This window comes from Nycticebus coucang, chromosome 16, assembly GCF_027406575.1.
Source record: "Nycticebus coucang isolate mNycCou1 chromosome 16, mNycCou1.pri, whole genome shotgun sequence".
Classification (NCBI taxonomy): domain Eukaryota; kingdom Metazoa; phylum Chordata; class Mammalia; order Primates; family Lorisidae; genus Nycticebus; species Nycticebus coucang.
Genome location: NC_069795.1, coordinates 62,372,722 through 62,397,275, shown reverse-complemented (window position 1 = coordinate 62,397,275; position 24,554 = coordinate 62,372,722). Strand labels below are relative to the sequence as shown.

General features: G+C 46.0%; 1 protein-coding gene across 7 annotated transcripts in view; it reads right to left on the bottom strand.

The window, feature by feature from the left end:
- BOC (BOC cell adhesion associated, oncogene regulated) overlaps window positions 1-24,554 on the bottom strand; it is a 96,857-nt gene that overhangs the window by 11,274 nt on the left and 61,029 nt on the right. For 6 of the 7 annotated variants that reach the window (XM_053565432.1, XM_053565434.1, XM_053565433.1 and 3 more), the window contains 5 exons: window positions 7,076-7,222; window positions 5,147-5,290; window positions 3,007-3,300; window positions 2,381-2,653; window positions 827-1,134 (listed from right to left, as the gene is read on the bottom strand). In XM_053565432.1, coding sequence (XP_053421407.1) covers window positions 827-1,134; window positions 2,381-2,653; window positions 3,007-3,300; window positions 5,147-5,290; window positions 7,076-7,222 — 1,166 coding nt within the window. Of the gene's footprint in view, window positions 1-826; window positions 1,135-2,380; window positions 2,654-3,006; window positions 3,301-5,146; window positions 5,291-7,075; window positions 7,223-7,341; window positions 8,740-24,554 lie in introns of those variants that run through there. The other variant, XM_053565437.1, reaches the window with a different exon arrangement.

Sequence of the window (24,554 nt, the reverse complement as noted above, 5' to 3'; positions counted from 1 at the left end):
TAATTTTCTACAGTCTAATCTCCTTAGAGAAAAAAACAGCATACACTCAGGGTAAACGGAAATGCTCTCAAGGACACTTTCCTATAGGGATTTTATGCTCTGCTCCCTCACTGCAAACAAGAGCATGGCCCTGGGGGAGAAGCAGCTGGAGGCCCTGTCCTGCCTCACAGGGCAGTGTCAGGACCGCAGGACCTAACTTAGCCCAGGCTCTGCATCCTGTCAGAGCCTGGGACTCCCTCCCTGACAGCTCCGAATGCATTCACTGCGACAGACTTTCTTCTGTCAAGGAGAAATAGCTGAGGTCTGAACAACATGATGTGCTTTGAGCTCAAATACCTGTTTTTCAAACTGGGCCCTGATGAATTCTGAGAACTGAGGGAGTATTTTGCAGCCCACAGAGAAAACACTTGTTCACAAATATTTGTTTCCCTGGCTTTAGAGCTAGCTTACTGTGCCAAAGTTCCTGCAGGTATGTACCTGGCAGAGCTTTCTTCAGTTAAAAAACAGAAAGAAACGACATCAAGTAACGACAGAGGAAAGGGGAGGAAGGTGGTGGTTGACAGAGGGACATTCACATCTCCTCTGGGACTGAAGTTGATGTGAGTGTCTGGGAAGGAGCCCTCAGAGCTGGGCTCTGGAAGCCCACACACAGGCCCTCCCTCACATGCCCACGTCACCCTGGCCTCTTGGGAGGAGGTGGGGATGTGCCCTGGAGGAGACAGAAGGCAGCTCAGCCACGAGGAGTTACTGTGCAGACTTTATGGCCAGTAAGCACAACACACACCGTGAGGGGAGAGGGCGGCACAACCCCAGGGCCAAGCCGTACCTTACGATGTTTCACCACGTAGTAGAGGATCGGTGCTCGGCCACTGCCCTCGTGCCGGGGCCGCCACACCAGCTCATACAAGTCTGTCTTAGAGGTCCGGGGTGAACTGAGGATGACGGGAGCCTCGGCAGGCACCACCTGCCCCTTCTCTCCTGGGCACTGCAGGGAGGCAGGCTGCCGTGATGTTGGTGGCCTAGGGAGGCCCGGTCCATTCCTCAGCATCTGGTCAGAGTGCCCAGGTCTGGAGCCTGGCGTGGGAGGTGTGGCAGTGGCCAGCTTGGCATCCTGCCAGGGCCTCAGGGTTGTACCTGGAAGACCAGCAGGAAAGAGAAGGGACAGGAGGGCTGTTAGTCTCTTGGAAAGCAGTCTCCTGCAGAGCTGCTTCCCCCAAGGAAGCAACAGCAAGAAGTCAGAGAAAGACGTGAGCCGACCACCACCTGACATCTGGGCAGTTCTGTACCCACAGCCAGGCTCTGTGGGAAGATGGCCAGGAGCCCCGCCCTGACGGAGGAACAGGCAGCCAAGCCTGTGCCCAGCCTCTTGCTGTGGCTGGTGGCATCTTTGCACTTTGCTATTTTCCTGAGTTCACATGAGGTGCGTCTTCAGCGAACTATCCCAACTTGCTCCTGAGGCACACTGTACCTGCCTTCCCAGTCTAGCCAGTCATTTTCAACCAGTATGCAGAGAAAAATGTTTAAAGATTACTAATTAAATTATTCTTAAAAGAAGTTCAAAGCACAGTAAGCATATATTTTTTTCTTGATCAACATAATTTAAGTGTGCCACAGAAGTTTAACTATAGGTTCAAGTGTGCCGTGAGATAAAAAAGGTTGAAAAACACTGGTCTAGACTTAGGACAGGGCTTGCCCCTTCACGTGGGATCTTAATACCACAGCACGGGGCCTTTCCCTGCTCTGCTGAGGTGACCTAAAGCTTGAAACATGAGGCCAACTGGGAATGCCCTCCGAGAATGTGAGAGGCCAGTGGGGGCGATGCTTCCTTCAGGAAGCTTTCACAGACTCCACCAGCATGAGTCTCCCCTCCCTGACCTCCCAATACAGCCTGATGATGGTGGCTCAGCACTGGGTTACCCACAGTTGCATTTTCTTAACTTGCTTCCTTGGCCAGTTTCAACCCTTCCCTAGGAAAATCCTTGAGGATCTTTTTCATTTCCTGTGTATCCCCCACATCACCTAGCCCAGTGCTGAGCAGGCAGTGACTGCTCAGTCAGCACGTGCATTAGGATGGAGCAAGCTGAGCAGGACACTTGCCAGTGCTCGAGGGCAGTGTTTGCCAAACTGGGTTCTGTGGAACCCCAGCAACCAACAGACTCTGCAAACTAATAAAAACTTTCTTTTAATACAACAATTAAATGAGTCATTTTCATCAGTGAAAATTTATACTTCTGATTTATTAGTAACTTAATGTAAATTCAAATTTGCACCAAAAAGCTACTTTATCTATCACATGCTGGGGTTCTAACTTGGATTTCTTTTGAGGAAAGAATTCTGTAAATGTTCAGCCAGTATCTCAAGACCCTTGGGCTGCGCTCACCTGGCCTGGCGGTCCTCAGCTGGACCACAGCATGAGCGCTCCCAACTTCGTTCTCAGCCATGCACTGGTAGACGCCTTCATCCTCAGGCCCCACGCTGACCACGCGCAGGGCCCTGCGGGACAGCCGGAGACGTTGGCTAGAGGTGAGAGGTACAGCGTTCCTCAGCCACAGCACAGAGGGCGGGGGGTTTCCACGCACCTCACAGGTCAGCTTGGCACTCTGGCCCCAGGGGATGACCAGCGGGGACAGCTCCATGGTGACCTCAGGAGGTTCTGTGGGGAAACCAGAGCAGGGCGAGAGGGCTGTGTCTTTCATCCCAGCCCAGACAGGTGGCCAGGGTCACAGTTAGGAGTGGCTCACTCCTGCCCCTTGGCTGTTGCTTTTTCCTAAAGGGCATGTCTCCACCACCAGAATCATGACGGGAAAGGGACTACAGAGGACTCCAGCACCACTTGGCCTCGCCCCAGGGATCTGAGGGGCTCTGCCTCTTCAGGGCCCCTCTGTCATTCACCTGGCATGGGGCCTGTCACGGGACACTAACTCTCTCAGAGCCTGGGTTTCATGCTTCTGGAAGGGCTATGTAGACCAGAGAGAAGGCCAAGGTGAAGGCTCACAGCAGACTCACCAAACACCTGGACATCATAGAGGATGGCGGCTGTCCCAGGCTCCCCAACCCCGTTGTCAGCCGTGCAGCGGTAGGTCCCCGAGTCCTCCTCACTGGTGGTGTCAATAAGGAGGTTGCTAAGCAGGAAGCGCATCTTGTTGTAGCCGGCAACACTGGACCCATCCTTGGCCCATGTCACCCGTGGGGGCGGGATCCCACTGGCCACACACTCCAGGATGAGACTCTGGCCTTTGGTGACAATGATGGTTTGGGCTTCTGGTGGGTAGATGATGCGGGCAGCCTCAGCAGTGGAGCCTGGAAGGGCAGGGAAGAGAGGCAGATAGCATATGACCAGGACATCCTGCCAGGAGTTAGTCCCAGGAAGCATGATCTGGGATCAAATCGCCCTTCAGGGGTTTATATAGGACTATGTAAAGTAAGGCAAGTTCCTTTATTCCCCCTGGGCCCTGGCTTCCTTACTGGAAACAAGGGTTTCCCTTGCAGAAGCTGTTATGAGTAAGAAGTAAAATGAGAGAGAAGCAGCAGTAGCAACACCTGTTCTTAAAGTTAACTGTGTGGTTAGCAAAAAGAGAAAGATGAGGGCATGCAGAGGGAAACAAACAATTTACACAGTGCAGGTGATCTTTCCTGCTTGAACTGCCTAAGTGTCCTGTGGGGCCGATGATGAGACCGGAGACAAGGACCTGCAGTGCCCCCACCACTCCATGAGTCTCAGGACTAAGCCTCTCTCATGGAGAGCAACCGAGCTGAACAGGACTCACTGTTTAAAGATCCGTGTTTCCCATATTGTGAGGTTCCCAAATGCAAATAGACTACATTCTCCATTGATTGTTTGTCTGTGGAAGCCATGATCTTTTTTCTGGTGGACAAACTACACAGAACTTATTAAAAGGCATATTACTCTCCAATGTGCTGCCTTCCTTAGCACCCTTCAAGAAGCATGTAGATGTGTGAAATTTCTGCTTTATGTGCCAACCAGGGGTATATCCAGGTTTTCAAAAACATGAAACTTGGCTAGGTGCAGTGGCTTACACCTATAGTCCTAGTACTCTGGGAGGCTGAGGTGAGTGGATCACCTGAACTCAGGAGTTTGAGACCAGCCTGAGCAAGAGCGAGACCCTGTCTCTACCAAAAATAGAAAAACTAGCCAGGCATTGTGAGAAGTTCCTGTAGTCACAACTACTTGGGAGGATAAGCCAATAGGATCACTTGAGCCCAAGAGTTTGAGGTTGTTATGAGCTATGACGCCATGGCACTCTACCCAGGGTGACAGGGTGAGATTCTGCCTCAAAAAAATAAAATGATAAAAATAAAAATAAATAAAACATGAAACTTATACTGTTTGAGAGGCCAAAAAAATAATACAAAATGACAGATACAAAATTAGGCCCTTGTGAAGTCTTTGTTAGTGTGAGAGACCACTGAAGTTAAGCTTCACGGTCAATCCACCTCAGGTGCCAACTCTAGGACCAAATCCCATGTAAGATGTCCTTCCACCAAACAGGCAGGGACCCTAACAAGTGCTCAGAGAGGTAGCTGTTGCTTTCACATTGGGGTGGGTGGGGGGGGAGGTGTGGCCTCTGTGGATGCTCACCAGAGGGAGATGTTAGGCAGACAATGTAGGCCCGTGGCCTCTCACAGAGCAGAAAGGTAGACCAAGAGGCCTCCGATGTGGACATCTGATCTAAGTATATGCTGTGTCCAGTGCTGAACTCAAGACTGAGGGCCATGGTCCTGCCCAAGACATGTCTGGACTGATCCACATCACAAAGTAACATGGGAAAGGAAACCTCTCCACAGGAGGAGGAAGGGAATGTCCCTGAAGTGCTCTGATGTGACAGTGGGCAAAGCTATCCCTGAGCCACACCCAGGCTATGTCCTGTGAGAGGCTGGCCCTGGGGCTGGCCAAAAGGGAGAGAAACCCTCTTACCCCAGCCTTGAAGAGCATCTACTATGTGCAAACAAAAAGATCACCTGCACCAAGCAAACTGTTTCCCTCTGCAGAGTCCAAGGTGTCCCAGCATACATGTCCCAGGCCATACAGCCCAAGAACACAGAATTGGAGCATGGACCATGCTTCCCTCTACCCACCCCCAGGAGTCTACCTCCCTTCTCTGCTACAAGTGGACCCAGCCCTTACGGCGCACACGCAGCCTGTCGCTAGAGCCAGAGGTTTTCACTTCCTGGGTCACTGGGTTGTAGGCCGCACACTTGTACATGCCCTCGTCCTCTTGACTGGCGTTGACGATCTGTAGGTTCCCCGACGGCATGATCAGGTAGTTACCTGTGGAAAGGGCAGGGCCAGGAGAATATGGGATGAGTTTGGGTCCAGAATGCTTCAGGTGCAACACCCACAGAGGTAAGGGGTAGGAGGGCAAGACCTGAGTCCCCATAAGCGCAGACCCAAGAGATTATTCTCCCTAGAAAACCTCCCATCAGGTGGGACAGAACTGCCAGGGAGAGAAGTAACTAACCAACTAATGAACTAGTTGACCAACTGCCCCTGAACTAGTGCACAAGTCTGTGGGGAACATTCTATACATTCAAGGGAACTGGGGAAGGGTGGAAAGAAAGCAGGATTTGAGATCAGCCAGACAGGTCTCAAGCTCTGTATCTACCTAGTATTAACCTTGTGATAATGGGCAAGTTAATTAACCTCTATGATCTTATTTCTTCATTTTAAAAAAAGCATAATGTACACCTCACAGCCATTGTAAGGATGAATGGGACATGAATGACCATTCCTGTAAGCCTCCAGAAAGGACAGAATTGACTCTGGAACTTCCTATGGGGCATAGCCACCATTCTGTTGCCACAGTATTGAATTTCTGCTACTTGGGGAGGAACAGTCTAACTTCCCTCATCCTGAATGCCACTGAAACACTTTTCTCTGCATCACAGGGCTGTTAAGCTCTGTCTGCTCCTAATCTGGGGTGGCATGAGTGGGGCCCCAGAGGTGTGTTGAGGCTCTTTAGACAGGAGCCAGATTTAAGCTTCAGATAGCGACCAGGGTTGTATTCGGCTTCCTGGCAGGCACAACATTAGTAGTTAGCTCTGAGCTGTGTAATGGTAGCCCCTCCTGGGAGTGTGGTGTCACCAAGTATGATATCTATTGCTGTTGGGCCATCAGGTGTGAGCTGCTTAGGCAAGTACCAGGTGGAGTGGGAGAAGCCCTTGATGCACATGGGTGTGCAGGCTTTTCCTAGGGGTTGCTGCCAAGCTTCTGCTGGGGACAGTAGGGATTAATGCTTGTCCCCTCAGTGACAGGTTGTTATTTCTAACTGGTTGGATTAGGTTTACACCTTTTTGAATGCATTTTCTATTTTTTCTATAATGAATACATATTCCTTTCATAACAAGAAAGTTCATAAAAATATTTTTAACATTTATAGAATAATTCAAAAGGTAGACATTTTAACCTTGTGAGGTCAGGTCAAGAAGGGTCTACTTGGCCTTAAGTGCAGGCTCATTTGTGAGAAGCAGCTGCCTTCAAGTTGAGGGATGTCCCCCTTCCCCTCTGACACTCTGTGGACCAAAGCTTGGACTCCCCCAGACCAGCTATGGTGTCCACCATGGCCTGAATAGGCAGTTGAGACAGCCTAGATAACTGCATTTTCCAGGCAAATGGGGAGGGGGAAGAAACTAAGTTCTGCTAAAGGACTGCTCTGCTGTGTGGGGGGAGCTCCACCTCCTACCAGGGAGACCTGAAACATGGGGACAGCAGCCTCTCTGTGTGTTTGCTCAGAGGGGCACGCACAGGGAGCACAGGGCTGAGAGCCCCATCAAAGGGCAGCAGCTCAGTGACATCCTTCAGGGCCTCCCTCAAGGGATGAAGACATTTTTCCTTATGGGGCAGAAGACTTCCATCATGTAAGTTACCTCCTTTAGGATCCTACAGGCTAAATATCAAGAGAGAAGACAGCTGGCCAGCATGTGGACAGGGCTGTTGGCCTGCTTAGGGGGCTGGGGGCAGCAGAGGCTGACCCAGCTCAGTTGGGCAGGGTGCAGTTGGAGGAGGCCAGCAGCCCTCCTGGCCTGGGCCTCGGCCTCTGAGCTCCTGTCCACTCACCTCTGGAGGCCTCTAGCCATTCTTGTTTGACGCTGTACCGGACCTGGGCTTTTGGGTGGCTCTCGGGCAAGTGGCAGGCAATGACAGCTGTGTTTCCCTCATCCACTTCAATCACATGCTGCACATCTAACTTGAAGTCCTGGAGATCTGTGGAAGGAAGAGAAGGTACTGGTTAGGTCCCAATGAAGGAAAGAAACAGCATGACATTTCCAGGGAGGCCAGTGCCTCAGCATCATCAGTCCCAACAAGCAGCTGCTGAATCTCACACGCTGGTCAGGAGATGTCCAACGTCCTGGAATATGCCTTCATCATCAATGGGTGTTCAACTTGGTGTATATGTAAGCCAGGATGGTGGGTAGGGGAGTGTAGAGAATTCCATAGTGAGGTGCCTGGGACACAGACCAGCCTCTTCTGTTACACTGGAGCATGGGGTGAACTGGCCCTGCCCATCCATCCTGGAGGTGGGCCGCGGTCAAGGCACAAACATCCCAGCACAGCAGTCAGAGGCTCAGCAATGGAGAATGAAGGAAACCATGAAAAAGAATGCTGATGTTTTTTTCCCCAATTCAGTCAAGAACTTCCAGCTTCTTCTCAGATATCCAGAGCGAAAAGTGACAGGCCCCAGATTCTCCTTGATGGTGGCCATGGTTATAAACAGAGGATAATTCCTGCTACATACTACATCACAGAGCATCCTTTTAAGGCAAAGAGTAACCTCCCAGGACAACAGGAAGGAGCACCCTAGTGAGGCCCCATGGTAGCAGGAAGGTGGGTCTCCAGAAACTTCACAGCCATCTCTCCCGACCTGGCTCTATGGGATCTGAACCAGGGGAGAACAGAGATGCATCTGGAACAAGAGCAGGATGTTTCCCAAACAACCCAAGAGTCCAGACAACAAACGCCTCCTTCTATGTGCCAAATCACTGATGTCGCCGAACAAAACAGGGGCCATTTGTACAAACTGTGTTCCAAATTAGAAAATTTAGTTTTCAGCATTGAATTAGAGAAGAAATGAAATGTATGGAGTACAGGAGAAATGAAAACATTTTACCCCATAAAGGTACGTACAAAGCCCTAGAGGCACCGTCTCTGAATGCTGACTACACCAGATTCTGCTCAGCTCCTGAGAACTGATAGCATCAGGGCTTAATGCAATTTCCCTGCAAGACTCCACCTGCCTATGTTGTTATTTCCACTGGAGACCCAGAAAGGGTGAGAGAGAATCAAGTTTCTCACACAACACAAGAGATAATTACTAAAAACAAACTACTGTCACCACAGGAGAGCCCAGTGATCAAGGCACTCAACAAGGTCAGGAGGTTTCCCACTTAATGGAACTTTCCAGAAGCTCTTAGTCAAGCCATCCCATTGTTTCTATGAAATGATCCTTGTCCCTTTCATCACAATATGAGACTTGTTAGGGGCAGGGAATAAGTCTTGTTCATCTGTGTGTCCTCTGAACCTAAGCCAGGTCCCAACCCAAGCAGACACTCAATAAATGTTGTATGAATGAACGAATGCGTGGATGTCTTGGAAGCTGAGACTCACAAATTAGGTACATAATGCCCGTTCATCTTGCCTATGAACTCAAAATAACAGTTGAGTTGGTCTACGATGCCAGCTCAAGACAAGGGCCTAGGCACACCAAACGTTCTATGAACATTTTATTATCTAAGTGTGGCCAATGGAAGCTATTTTGGAAATGGAATGTTTAATGGTTTTTGAGAGGCTACTTCTAAGCTCATAGGAAAGAGGTGAGATAGGTCTAACAAATGTCAGATAAGAAATACATATTATTACCAGAGCCATGTGGCAAAGAAAATGACAGACCGCCTGATTCACCTATATTGGTCTATTTTAGTTTCCAGGCTGAGCAAGCAATGTCTGGGTCAAGGTGAAATGTCTCCAGTATTCTTTCTTTAGGGTAGGTAGGGGCTCCTGGGCTTGCAAATCATTATTCCATCATTATTTAATTTTGTAGGTGTGATACCTTACCCTATCTAAATTATATGCAGCAAATTCTTGGTGGGGTGCTTATTAATTTTTCACTCCCCAGCCTAACCCCAAGCCCTAGTGCACAGTAATTTGGATACAGCAAATGCTTTCTAGATCCTTGCTGAATAAATAAAGTTTAGAAGGCTGAGTCTAAGGCCAGCTTCGTGGGTGTGCACCTGCCCCTGCACTTGGAAGGGTCAACAATTGGTCTAATGCTCAGTTGTCAATATTTTAAAATTCTTAATAACAAGGGACCCTCCATATTCATTTTGTGCTGAGCCCCACAAATAATTCTCAGCCAAGTCAGCCAATGTGTTTTCTCTTTGGGAGGAAGAACGTTTGGACTATGGGAAAGGGGACTGCCTGAGCTCAGAGTGTTCTAGCTAAATATTGGTAACTTTGTTTTTTTAAAGCAATTCACTTAAAAAATGCAAGGGCCTTAATCCTCCTTCAGGCCAGTGAGCCCTGTACCTGCCAAGTCAGGAGGATCCCCACAAAGGGAGCTGTGAATGACTGTGAGCTTAGGGGCATCTGGAAAATTCCTCAGGCCCTGTGAAGCGCTCTCTTCCATGGTCTAATAAATCCAAAACTGCTCTACCAAGAGTTTTTTCCTCCCCTTTTTCTTTACCTCATTCCAAGGAAGTTTGCCTCAAGCCAAGAATATATTTAAAGCTAGTAGATTATTTTGCAAGAAAGATGTGAGCAATTGAAAGGAGTCTGGCACCATCTCCATGTTAATGGTCCCGGGTGTCTACCCACGGTAAAGTTGAGGGTTCTTCCAGGCATCAAGCCTGTCCTTCTCCGGGCACCCACCTCACCAACCCAATGCTAGAAAATACTGTGCCCCTTTCTGGCCCCTCTTGGCTCTGGCCGCACCCTCTGACAACTGCTTGGTTGGAGACAGAAGGCTGTGCAGTGGGGGAGCGTGAAGCTGGGCACCGGTCAGCCATGTGGCCAGACGGCTCCTCTGTCCTGATGCCAACATGTGCAGAACAGCCCATGCAGGCAGGACCGAGGGCTCCCCAGCTGGGCATCCAGCTCCCCACAAGGACCCACTGGCAGGCGAGTCTTCCTGGCTTCAAAACAAATAAGCAGCAGTTTGGTCCTTGGCGCTGTCCCCTCCCTGTGCCTCCTAAGCTTAAGCTTTAGCTGTTGCTTCACCAAACACTCCCAATTTGGCCACTCCAGTAAAACTAGAGTTTCACTAAGGATCAAAGGCAGAGTAATGAAGTGATGAATGATCTGAAAACTAGAGGACCCCTTTTTCATAGTGTTTGGGGGGCAGGAAGGGGGCCAGAGCGGGTGGAGACTTCATGATCAATAGCAGTCGAATGGCCATCAGACAGGCAGATGCAGAGAGGAGCTCTAGCTGGCACATGTGAAGGAAACTAGCCTGTTCCCAGGCTCCTTTGTTTGCAAGCCGGCTGGTTCCTGGCCAGTCCCTGAGCCACTCAGTTTGACTCACTAGGTGGAATAGGGGCAGGCCCTTCAATTACAAATGGGGTTAGCAGGCCTCTACTGCAGAAAGACGATCAGGTTTCAATGAGAAATAGTTTGACAGCACACCTGCCCTTGCCTGTCGCTGGTGCATTTGAGAAATCCATTAGGGGAATGTTTGTGCAGCTTAATCCTCTTACCTTCCCTCACTCCCCTCGTTTGCATCCTCTGCAAATGCAATCATCACTTGCATTCTTCCAGCTCCTTCATTAACTTGTCCACATTAATCAAATACCAGTAGGCCCACTCCTGTTGTTCCTCAGCTTCTGACACATCAGAAGTCCTGCTCGTGAGGGCCATCCCTGGGGTGACTGACCTTCTCCACCTGTCACTCTGTGCTTTCTGAGAAAGCCCGTGATATTTTAGCCTCCATGCCAGAACCTTGGCTTGTTCTTCCTTTCTAGGAGCTCAGTTTCCAAAGGGAATTTGTATATTCTGATACATCACTTCTGTAAGACGCCTAGATGCATAGGTTACGGGAATCTGTTCAGAAACATCATGTCATGTGCTCTGTGTGCTTCCTCTGTACATCAGGCACATACCCTTCGGCCACAGGAAAAATAGAAACCAAGTTAAAACCTTTCAAAGGCAGGCTTGGCACCTGTAGCTCAGCGGGTAGGGTACCTGCCACATACACTGGAGCTGGTGGGTTCAAATCCAGCCTGGGCCTGCCAAACAACAACAACTACAACCAAAAAATAGCCAGGCGTGTGGTGGGCACCTGTAGTCCTAGCTACTTGGGAGGCTGAGGCAAGAAAATCGCTAAAGCCCAAGAGTTGGAGGTTGCTGTGAGCTGTGACACCACGATACTCTGCCCAGGGGGACAGCTTGAAGACTGTCACAAAAAAAAAAAAAAAAACCTTTCATCAGAGGCACATGGGTGTGGCTGCCATCACCAGGATCACACACAAAACTACAAACTAACACATTCTATCTGGAGCCCCTCTTGAACTTATCATTACCTTCTAGTTTTCATCCTCCTTTATTAACAAAAAGCTCAGTAGAGCTACAAATTAAATTACAATATTTGGTGTATGTTCATGCATTCTGACAACACAAACTGTCAAATCTTAATTGTAGTCATACTGCTGGATATTCATGGATGCTACAAATCCAGTTACGGGGAGCACTGGGTCTCAGCTAAATGCCCGCAGTGTAATCCATAAACCTAACTATCATTTTCAATGGGTTTTCTCATTTGATCTTCTTTCAAGTCCTCTCTTAAGTTGAAAATCAAAGTTCAATTCTGTTTAAATAAGAAGTCAAGTAAGACCCTGCCTTTGGCTGGATGCTGCACAGGGTTACCCATATCCTCGTATTCCTGAGCTCGGCTGAACGCCTATACAAACCATAGCCTTCCACCCAGGCAGGCATGCCTCATGTGCAGTCCTATCCCACCCTCCTGCCTATTCCCAGGGATCACGGGACAAGCCCATGCTCCTCTGCAGAGGTCTGGATGGGATCCAGCAGATTACGGGGCACTGCACAGGGCTCACTTGGCAATGCTGCTGGCTTGGTTTAGCAGCCTCAGTGTCAGCGGCAAGTTTCTGGGCCGACTGATGGCTCTACTCCCTGACTCTCATGGCCTCCAAGCCTCCACCATCTCTGTGGCAGCCTGTTTCACCTGTGCCTAATGCTACAGAGCAGAGAAATGCTGGTCTAGCAGAGCAGTACTCAGTGGGCCACTCCAGCCTCCTTCTGAGCAACAAGGTATAGGCCAAGTACACCTCCCAGAGCCTTCTCTGACTCCTGACTACTCAGACAGACTTGACTGTGGAGTCTGAGAAGATGAAGGGTCCTTGACACTGCCTCATTGTGTGGCTTCTGGCAACATGGGGGCTCTCTCATGCCCAAGACTGCTTCACTGATGGGCAAGGAATCACAACACCAATCTCAACCCCCAGGTCTTCTGAGGAACCATGACTTGGCATGATCCCAAGTTCCTTCTCTGAAATAAAATGCTTGGCAAGTGAAAAACCAAAGCAGTCATCTGCTGAGGACATGAGGCAGCTACAACAGCAGCGTAGAGACCAGGGCCTGGGGCTGCTGTTGTGAGGTCGGAGAGCCAGGCTGGGGTTCACTATGCCTGGGAAGCTCGGAAGCCACGCATTTGGAGTAGTGACCAAGCCTTTTAGCAGTTGGTAGCCCTAGCCTATGCCCATGGCAGCACGAAGCTGGTAAAACCAGCCCGTGCTGTAGTCAGCGTTCGGCACCACACCATCCCTCCAGTCATCACTGAGTCACTCATTCAGTCAGCCAGGTGCTGCAGAAGCTCTGTTATGTCAAGCACTACAGAAAATACAAAAAAGCAAGGACATAGCTCCTAGCCACAGGGAGCTTTTGTTCTAACAGACAAGTCAGGGTATAATAACTCCCAAGTGTGATTTCCTCTCTGCCTCCACCAGCATTCCAGCCTAAGCCAGCCAGTCCATTCTACAGAAAACCGAGAAAGGGGTTCGGCAGATTGAGTACTGCTCTTCCCTTTGCAGGCTAGGATAAAAATATTTGCTCTCTTTGGGATTTTACTTTTCTGTCTGTCCAATTACACAAATAATTTTGGCTCCCAAGCTCTCTCCTGACAGCTCTGGAAACATGAAACAAAATTTCTCAAACACACTTTCTGATGTAAGCAACAAGTGCTCTCTTTTACTTAAATACAAGAGTTTCCACGGGGGTGGGGTACTTCACAGATGTTAAACACGTTACTACTAAGTCTCATTTCTATCTTTTCCTTCGAGTTGAGGTGGTATCTGTACCCAGATTTGAGTAGTGGGAAAAAGCCAAGAATGCAAAAGAGATGAAAAAGACTGGGAGTGGAGGACAGAAAATCACAGTGAAGATAGAGGGAGAAAGCTGAGGGTGGGCAGCAGGGGAGTATGGCAAAAAGGCAGGAGTGGAAGAGGAAGGAGGACAGGGAATAAAAATGAACCATCAATTAGGGAAGAAAAGGTGATCAAGGGTATTCACATAGAGTCAGAAGAGATCAAACTTTCACTCTTCGCAGATGACATGATCCTATATCTGGAAAACACTAGGGATTGTACTACAAAACTTTTAGAAGTGATCAAGGAATACAGCAATGTCTCAGGCTACAAAATCAACACCCATAAATCTGTAGCCTTTATATATACCATCAATAGCCAAGCCGAAAAAACAGTCAAGGACTCTATTCCTTTCACAGTAGTGCCAAAGAAGATGAAATATTTGGGAGTTTATCTAACAAAGGACGTGAAAGACCTCTATAAAGAGAACTATGAAACTTTAGGAAAAGAAATAGCTGAAGATGTTAACAAATGGAAAAACATACCATGCTCATGGCTGGGAAGAATCAACATCGTTAAAATGTCTATACTACCCAAAGCAATATATAATTTTAATGCAATTCCTATCAAAGCTCCATTGTCATATTTTAAAGATCTTGAAAAAATAATACTTTGTTTTATATGGAATCAGAAAAAACCTCGAATAGCCAAAACATTACTCAGGAGGAATCATGCTACCAGACCTGTGACTGTACTATAAATCGATAGTGATCAAAACAGCATGGTACTGGCACAAAAACAGAGAAGTAGATGTCTGGAAAGAATAGAGAACCAAGAGATGAATCCAGCTACTTACCGTTATTTGATCTTTGACAAACCAATTAAAAACATTCAGTGGGGAAAAGATTACCTATTTAACAAATGGTGCTTGGTGAACTGGCTGGCGATCTGTAAAAGACTGAAACTGGACCCACACCTTTCACCATTAACTAAGATAGACTCTCACTGGATAAAAGATTTAAACTTAAGACATGAAACTATAAAAATACTTGAAGAAAGTGCAGGGAAAACTCTTGAAGGAATCGGCCTGGGTGAATATTTTATGAGGAGGACTCCCTAGGCAATTGCAGCAGTATCAAAAATATACTACTGGGACCTGATCAAACTAAAAAGCTTCTGCACAGCCAAGAACATAGTAAGTAAAGCAAGTAGACAGCCCTCAGAATGGGAGAAAATATTTGCAGGTTATACCCCCGATAAAGGTCTAATAACCAGAATCCACAGAGAACTCAAAACGTATTAGCAAGAAAAAAACACGTGATCCCATCTCAGGGTGGGCAAGGGACTTGAAGAGAAACTTCTCTAAAGAAGACAGACGCATGATCTACAAACACATGAAAAAAAGCTCATCATCCTTAATCATCAGAGAAATGCAAATCAAAAGTACTTTGAGATATCACCTAACCCCAGTAAGAGTAGCCCACATAACAAAATCCCCAAACCAGAGATGTTGGTGTGGATGTGGAGAAAAGGGCACACTTCTACACTGCTGGTGGGAATGCCCACTAATACGTTCCTTCTGGATGGATGTTTAGAGAATACTTAGAGACCTAAAAATAGACCTGCCATTGGATCCTATAATTCCTTTACTATAAACTTAGAAGACCAAAAATCACAATATAACAGAGACATCTGTACCAGAATGTTTCTTGCAGCCCAATTCATAATCACTAAGTCATGGAAGAAGCCCAAGTGTCCATCGACCCACGAATGGACTAGCAAATTGTGGTACATGTATACCATGGAGTATTATGCAGCCTTAAAGAAAGATGGAGACTTTACCTCTTTCATGTTTACATGGATGGAGCTGGAACATATTTTTCTTAGCTAAGTATCTCAGGAATGGAAGAAAAAGTATCCAATGTACTCAGCCCTACTATGAAGCTAAATTATAGCTTTCACATGAAGGCTATAACCCAGCTATAGCACAAGACTATGAGGAAAGGGCCAAGGAAGGGGAAAGGAGGGGGGAGATTAGAGGGGAGGGAAGGTAATGGGTAGGGCCACACCTACGGTGCATCTTAGAATGGGTACAGGCAAAACTTACTAGGCAGAATACAAATGTCTACATACAATAACTAAGAAAATGCCACGAAGGCTACATTGAACAGTTTGATGAGAATATTTCAGATTGTATATGAAACCAGCACATTGTACCCCTTGATTGCACAAATGTACACAGCTATGATTTAACAATAAAAAAAAATAAAAAATGAAATAAAAAGAAACCTTTTTGCAATGTCATAAAATGACTTGCAATGAATTGGCCTAAGGCTTCAGGAATTTCTTGGCTTGAACAATTAAAAATATGAAAAAAATAAGATGTAAGAGAACATGAAATGAGATTAATCCTCAAAGACAAATCAAAGATGGGAGCCATGTCTCCAGTGGGTCTGGCAGCCAGATGAACAAAGAAGATGTCTGTAGACCATCTAGTGTATCTGACTTCAGTGCTGCTATGAGGCAGGGCTGGTTAGCACAACTGGGAGTTTCTTTTGGACTAGAGGAAGGAATAAAACAGTTTGAAAAAAAAAATACACTAAAGAAAGAGAGAAGGAAAAAAAGATTTACTTGCCAGCAACCCACATCACACATATTTCTCTGATCAACCAAATATAAACTATAAACTTAGCAATGGGAAAATTAATGTGAATCCTGGTGGTCTGGACTCATCAGAGCCAGAGCTGGATCTTGGCACAGCCTTCGACAGGGCTGGCGGCCGGCTCAGGAAAAGAGAGAGGAGAAGACAGAGGCCCAGGAGCTCAGAGGGAGGATGGAGAAAAGTGCTTTGGTGTGGCCTTTAGGAACAGAACTCCAGTGGGAGGGATGGGGCACTCTCCTCAGGCCAGTGGGGGCCACAGTGGTCCCTGCTCTTTTTTTCTATACACCAGGGAACTTCACACTCTCAGTAACAGTAACGACTGATCCCATCCACCCACCATCTCTGACACTGCTCCATGTGGCATCTGTCAGGAAAGGGAGCCACATTCACAAGCTTTTCCCTTTGAAGTTCTGGAATTTCCTCCCAACATTTCAATTTCTTTTAAACAGCATTTTATGCTGTGACATCCATCAATTTTTCTAAAGCCCTTTTCAATCTATTTGTATCCTCACCCTGTTTGGATCCTGAGTTTCTGCTTTGTCCTTTCTTACATACTTCCTGAAAACTTTTTTAGCATATCAGATTTTGATGAAAAAATCTTATAATCTTCATTTACCTTCTGCATGCCTTTTTTGGTCTTCTAGACTTCAAACACTTTTTTTTTTTTTTTTTTGCAGTTTTTGGCTGGGGCCAGGTTTGAACCCACAACCTCCAGTATATGGGGCCCTACCCCTTTGAGCCACAGGAGCTGTCCAGACTTCAAACACTTTTTATCTGAGAGTCTTCCTCTTCTGAGACATTCCCTGATGACCTGCTGTGTGCCCTGTGTAAAGCTCTGTGGACGTGGAGATGCATGCAACAGTTCCTCCAAACCAAAAGAAGAGACGTGGCAAGGCAGGGCAGGACTATGGAAGGAAGCTGAGGACAGGAGATCCTGTTTTAGACCTGGGAAGTTGAGGGGATCAAGAAAAAGATTCCTGGAGAAGATACTTGACTCTTGAAAACTGAAGAGGAATTAGTAGCTCAAGGGAGATGGGAACTTTCTGAGGAAAGGAAGACGTTGCCAGTCAACAGAACGCCATTCCAAAAGTGAGGGGAAAGTGGGCCTGAGAGAAAGGTCGTGAGTGCCTGGCCTGCTATTAAGCACAATTTTCCCTACAGGAAAAAAAAAAAGTGCTGTTTTTACCTCAATAGGTTCTTTTTCTTTGTTTCGCTTATATTTTTTCTATTAAGTGACTGTCCTTTAATTTAGATGAGAACACTTTGTTCATTTGCAGAACAGACGCAGTGTCCTATGGTTCTCAGGATTCCAAAAATGGTTGAAAGTCTGAAAACAGGTCAAAGTAGAAATTGCTAAGTTTTTTCTGACATAAAAAGTAAGGATGCCAAGGGACTTATTGGTCACCTTGGTTTTCTCTTTTTTGTTTTAAAGAACTTATCTGGCAATATGCTTCTTACAGGAGCCCAGTGACGTCAAGCAAGCTAATCAATCTCTCCTCATTTTCTGGTGCACAAGGCTCCTCGAAGTCTGTTTTGGCTCATAGACTTCAACACATTGTGTGGTACCTCCCCTTTTCTCTGAGTTTAGGTAAATGCACCTAGGATTTTATTGAAGCATGTGGCTGTGAGGGCACAGAATGAATTGAGGGGTGGTAGGCATGTTTAGAGTCCTTAAGTATGTCTTGGTTACAGGATGCACTATGGACTTAAGATTTGTTTGGTAAATAGTCACCCTTGCTAAATACGTACACAATGGGAATGCCGGCTGATTGGGGCAGGCATTTCCTGCCAAGATGCCTTAAGCACAGCTTATACCACAGGTCTGTCTGGGTGCTTGGACAAGGGATTACAGGATTAGTGTTGCCCATGCCACTTGAAGATTTCCAGTAAATCAAGAGAAATTCTTGTGAGATGTGGATTTCTGCCTGTATCCCACAGAAATCAAAAGGGTTGATACGACTTTTCCCTAAAGCTATAGGGCATTCCTTATCCATTTCCTATTAAGATATTCAAGTTGCTCCACCACATTTTGGGTGTAAGCTGTCTTCCAATAGCATTCTTGACCATAAAATCATTAGAAACTGGGCAAGAGACATAAAGAGAACTTTTCTCATGAGGACAGAAGAATGGCCAATAAACACATGAAAAAATGCTCATCATCCCGAATTATCAGAGAAATGCAAGTCAAGAGAGTTTTGAGATATCACCTAACTCCAGGGGGAATGGCCCACATCACAAGGTCCCAAAGCAACAGTCGAGGGTGTGGTTGTGGAGAGGAGGGCACACTCATGCACTGTTGGTGAGACTACAAACTAGTACAGCCTCTGTGGAAAGAAGTATGGAAGAACTAAAAGTAGGTCTACCATTTGATCCTGCAATTCCACTACTAGGCAGCTACTCAAATGAAGAAAAAGACATTTTACAACTGGGACCTTTGCACTAGAATGTTCATAGTCGCTCTGTTCACTGCTACAAAGAGGTGGAAATAACCCAAGTGCCTGTCAACACATGAATGGATTAATAAACTGTGATATATATATATATATACACCATGGAATACTATCCATCTCTTACAAAAGATAAAGATTTTGCATCCTTTGTAACAATCTAGATGGATTTGGAGAACATTCTCCTACATATCACAAGTTTGGAAAAACAAGCATCACAGATACTTGATACCAACTTGAAACCAGGAGATTAACAATCACAGACCCACATGAGAGACAATATCAAGGACAGTCAAGAAGGTGGAGGAGGGAGCGGGTTCAGTAGCTTCTCACCTGAAGGGAACAATGCATGGATATGTGGCATACTCCCTGCATGTAGAACACAACTGCAACTCTGGTTTTTACCTGTCACGTGCAAATTGTATAACCTAGTGCTCTGTACCCTTATAGTCACCTGAAATTTTAAAAAATGAAGAAAAAAGACAGCTGGGCATAGTACCTAACACCTTCTTGCTCAATTGGCAGTAAAAAAAGTAAAACACACATAATGTATGCTGTAAAACAGCTAAATTTCGAGCTCAAGTAAGTTCTCTTTTTCTAACTACATTCCTCCATTGGAGCTGTCTGTCTCTCCCAGCAAAGACAGACTCACACTCAGCCCCACTGTTTAGCTTCTGGGGCAGCTCAGGAAGCCACCTGTATTTTCTTCTTCCCGCCCCCAACTCTTCTTCTCACTCTGCTCCTTCATCCCAAAGCAAAAGGCTTGCACAGGTTTCCCAGATGCCAAAGCCAACACACAAATGTTTTTCCAATTTGGAGCGAATGGCTCCTTCTTGTTTTGTCAGGGAGTCTCTGGCTGTCTGAACCTGACTCCAGGGTAAGGAGGTGATGCTAGAGAAAACACTCCCAGGTTTCCTTAGTCAGCAAATTTACACAGTCAAAGGGAAAAGAAATGAGAAACAGTGAGAAAGATGGGGAGAAAAGAATAGGAGTAGCAAGAGAAAGACAATCACCTGGTGGCCAGATTAAGAATTCAACTGAGTTCACTATGGAAATATGTCACTATGGAAGTACCTCTGCCACCCAGAGCTATACTGGCGTCAGTATGAGCACGCAACCCTGAGAGCTGACTATGGGTGTTAAAGGCCTGAGAAAAGTACATGAGGGCTCAAAAAATTAAAGATGAAGGTCTCTTCATACACATTCTTTAAGGTTCAACTCTTGAGACTTCCTCAATCTCCTGAAATTGAAATGCATCAATGCTACTCTGGGAGACCAAGGTGGGTGGATAGACTGAACAAGAGCGAGACCCCCATCTCTACTAAAAATAGAAAAACTAGCCAGGCTTCATAGTGGGCATGTATAGTCCCATTTTTTAGGAGGCTGAGGCAGGAGGATCAGGAATTTGAGGTTGCTGTGAGCTATGACACCATGGCACTCTATCCAGGGCAACAGAAACTCTGTCTCAAAAAAAACAAAAGGAAAGAAAGAGAGAAAGAAAAATAAAAAAGAAATGGATCATCGCTAGCCTCAGAGCTCCCATCAAAATCTGTCCACATCTGTCAGGCAACTCACAGGGTTGACTCACTTTCTGCAGCTGACTGCTGGATCCTCATTGGCCAGGACCGGGTCTTACATGCACTGTTAGAAATTCTAAACACTTCCTAATTCTCAGGGCACCAGCCTCCAAAACAACCAAATTACAGAAGGCAGCACTGGAGAACAAGGGCTTTGATACTTTTCAAGTGGGACCAAGAACATTGTCTTATGCAATAGAGTCTTCAGGAATAGAACACACTGTTAAGTAGTAAGGTATTGAAGATGAAACTAAAGTGAGACTCTGTCTCATAAAAAAATAAAAAATAAAAAATAAATAAAATGAAGACAAAACTAAAGGAAAGAGGTTAGGTCATAAATTGTGGTAAGAAGACATATTCTGGGAAGAACACTCTAGTGATGGAAATGAAAGATACATTCTCTTTCTTGATGGACTGAGTTCTTTCTTGCTTGCTTTTTCTTTTTTCATCCTTTCCGCCCCTCCATTCTACACAGGATTTGAGGTAGCTTATATCTTAAAAAAAAATCAAGACATACATATATATAATATATAATTAAAATTAAAAAATAAAGACTGGGGAAAATTAAAATTAAGAAACAAAGGTGTTCATGAAATTGCCAAACTTAAACTATAATTTTGGCCGAGATGCCTATAACCAAAGCAATTCCTAACCACATGTCTGTGCCAAGGTGAGAAGGCTTTGTAAAGCTGTTCCTGCAACCTGGACAGCATCTCTGAGAGGGGCTGGGGCAGAGTCTCTATGTCTACACCTTAAAAGGGTGTAGCTCCAGCCAAGGCTGAGATCTAAACCATCCGGAGAACTGGATGGAGTTCCTGGCTCCATGGAGGTTAAGGAATAACCACCGCACTGATAGTGTAGAAACATCTCAGTCCACAGGTGCCATTCATGATTCAGGAGCTAGACTTATACCAGAGCATATACCGGAGCATATACCAGAGGTGGCGGGTTCAAACCACCACCTTAATTTTCTTTAAGGAGAAATTGAAATTTTTTTTTTTTTTTTTTGCAGTTTTTTGCTGGGGATGGGTTTGAACCCACCACCTCCAGTATAGGCGGCCAGCGCCCTACTCCTCTGAGCCACAGTGCTGCCCATTTCTTTACATTGTCTTTATTAAAGAGACATGCTCCTAAACTACCCCAGGCAGATGGTGCCCTGGGGCTGGACTTACTTTCATGTGTCAACTTCACTAGACAATGGTGACCAGTTGTCTGGTCAAAAACTAGTTTAGATATTGCTGTTAGGGTATTTTTTTTAGATGTGAATAATATTCATAATCAGTAGACTTTGAGTAAAGCAGATTATCTTCCATAATGGAAGTGGGCCTGGTTCAATACTTTGAAGGCATTAAGAGAAAGGCAGGTTTCCTAAAGAAGAAGGACAACACAGTTCCCACCTTTGGACTTAAGACTGCAAAGTCAACTCTTACCTGAATCTCTAGCCTATGGTAGCCAATTTCTTAAATCTGTCTCTCTGTATAACAAATAATTATGTTATAATCTATACATAATTAAATATATGATACGTATATATCATTGGTTCTGCTTCTCTGGAGAACCCTAAAAGAAACTAAAGATATTTTCAGAAAGACGTGTCTACAGAGGTCCTTAATGGTCTATTCTAGTTTAAGGGCAGAATCTAGATGACCTTAATGAAGTGTATGATGGGCATCAGAGGGGAGGGGAGCTGAGCAGGAAGAGATAAAGATTCTGTGTGTAGAATCTGCCATGCTGAAGGCCAGGGTCAGCCCAGCCCACCAGCACAAACCAGTGTTGCCTGGGTGGAAGAGTGGGCAGCAATGAGCCCACAGGCAGCCCATGGGCTACATTACAATGTAACTGTGACACTACAGGTGCTTTTGAAGACAACTAGTGGTAAGAACCTGGATTAGAAAATACACATACATGAGGAGCTAGGAAATTTGCAGGAAATGGTTCATTCTCTCTTTATAGCAATCCAGTGCTCTCTTGGCTCTGGTATAATCAGAACCTTTACCACCCCCAGACTGTCTTCCTAAGGGTCACTCCAGAATGGAGGTGGCAGCACGGACCTAGACACAGGCTCCAGAGTCTCCTGCAAAGAGGCATTCCACAAATGTTTTCTTCCCAAGTAGATGAAGGAATAAATCCTGGAATTGCTACGATGGTCCTCAAAATCTACTATCACATATTCTTCCATTTTATTCTAAAAAAAAAAAAAAACCACCCCACATGACTAGTGATGTAATTATAGACATTATGCTCATTTCACAGGGGTGACAGTCTAGAGATTAAGTAACTTGCCCAAAGTCATGGAACTTTTAAGTGCCAGAGCTAACACTTACACCCAGGATTTTTAAAAAAGGTTCTTTAGTTTCTTGTTTTTCCCATTATACCAGTTTGCCTCTTCATTTTCTTCATGGATTAAAATAAATTATGGTAACAAAGGGCCCTTTTGTGACTTTGATCCTTCCTCAAAGTCACAGAGCCATGGGGATGGCTGCCTAAGGGCACTCCTTTCTTTCCTGTCAGAGCCTCACCCGTGGATCTCTGATGCCAGAGAGAGGATCACTCAAGAGCATATGCCTGATTTTAGTGCTCAAGGGTCTTCGGGGGGGTGGTGGATCTGTTCAAAATTATACCAGTAGCAATTTAAGACTTCACAGTAGCTTGAGGATTAAAATTCCCAGGTATAGAATTCTAGGTAACCACCCAGTTGCCACCTATTTTATTCCAATTAGGACTGGGATCTAGGGATATAGGAGAATTGGGGGGGAAATTAAAAAACAAAAAAGTTAAACATAAAAGATCACAGGGAGTTTATTCCAAGGGAAGATGACTAAATGTAAGGGATGAAGAACAGCCTCCACACATGTGCCAGCTCTGATGAAGCAGCCATGAGCACCTGCTACACTGTGTTGAAAATAGCTCTGATGTGGAATCAGAGTCTAATAAGGAAGAGTGTGGTGTCCACTGGCTGAGTTGGCTATTGGTTCAGGAGCAGAGCATGAACATTTGAGCCATGCAGAGCGTTTGGCCACCTGGAGAAAAGCTTGTGAAAAAAAAGGGAACAGGGAGTAAAAGGAAGGAAGTCAAAGTCAAAAGCATTTCCAAAAGCAAGAATTAAATAAGGTGATCTGGAGTGAGGCATTAGCAAGAGAGACTCATCAAAAATAAAGTTTAGGTTAAATCGGAAAGAAAAAGTTATCCACAGAGGAGCGTGAGATGGGCACTTCCACAGAGCATGAAGATGGTCACTACCACATCTCCAGGACAGCCTGGGTGGAACGTGGGGGAATGTATGGGTGAGATTCATCAGGTGGTTCTCAAGGTCTGGCTCCTTTTTATCTGGAAATCAAGAGCTGATGGCTCCAGGCTAGGTAAATCAAAGGAGACTATCCCTCAACACTGGAGTAAAAGAGGCGAGACCAGGAAGGTTCTTCCATTAGAAGCCTCCCTCCTTCCCACTTGAATCCTCAAGCTAGGTCCTAAGCTCTGTTGTCTAAAGCTCTGGGTGATGTCAAGGAGTTAGATGCAGGAGACAGCATTTTGCCGGGCAGGCGAAATAACAGCAACTTGCTTTGTGTTGCTATTGGAAGAAGGCATGGAGACAGGGCCAGAGAAAAAGGAAGGCTTGATACTGACAGTGTGAGTATGCGTGCATGTGCACTGGCATGCCGTTGCCCAGCCTTTCCTCTGAATGCAGACCATGCCGTGAGTAATCCCATCTACCGGTCAGCTTCTCTCCTACATCAGCCAACCAGCAAAACACAGTCCCTATTCTACTCAGGAATGTGCTTTCAGAAACTTAATCCAAAGGCTGTGTCTGGGCCAAATTCCCCAATGGCATTAATCCAAAGACAGCACCCCGTTCTCTCCCCTCCCACTCTCTTGCCGCCTTCCCCCCACCACCACTGAGTCTTTGCCTCCTCCAAGTTTGGAAGGTTGCAGTCCACTCCACCAACTCCCTCTTCTGGGCCCCGGCTGGCTTGGACAGAGGGGCATTTCAGAAGTTTGCTACCCTTAGGTATGACCTGTGATGCAGGCTTGAGGCAGCCCCCCAACCCCATGCTTGCTCTCTCCGTTTCCAGCACTCCCCTTCCTTCTCGTCAGGCCCAAACATTTCACTTCTGATTCATGTCCAAATGACAAGCCAATAGTTCTTGGCTTTCAAACAACTCAAGCGCAGCTTCTGCACAAGCCCCTTCTTCTCTCACTGTGCTTTCCTGGGTTATAACCAAATACTTCCTTTTGTCCTCTCTGCCAACTGCAGATCCCTTCGAGCACCAGAGAAAGAAGTGGCCAGGAATATTTTAAAAATAAAGACAATAAATTGTGTCTCCTCATTCAGATACACCTTGAAGCAAAAAACAGGCTCCAAGATAAATCTTCCACTTTCCAACTCTCCCTTCTCCAAACAATAAGAGGTTCAGCCTGGCTACTACCCTGTTTCCCCGAAAATAAGACAGTGTCCTATTTTAAGGTGTGCTCCCAAAGATGCGCTGGGTCTTATTTTCAGGGGACATCTTATCTTTCCTGTAATTACGTAGGTCTTATTTT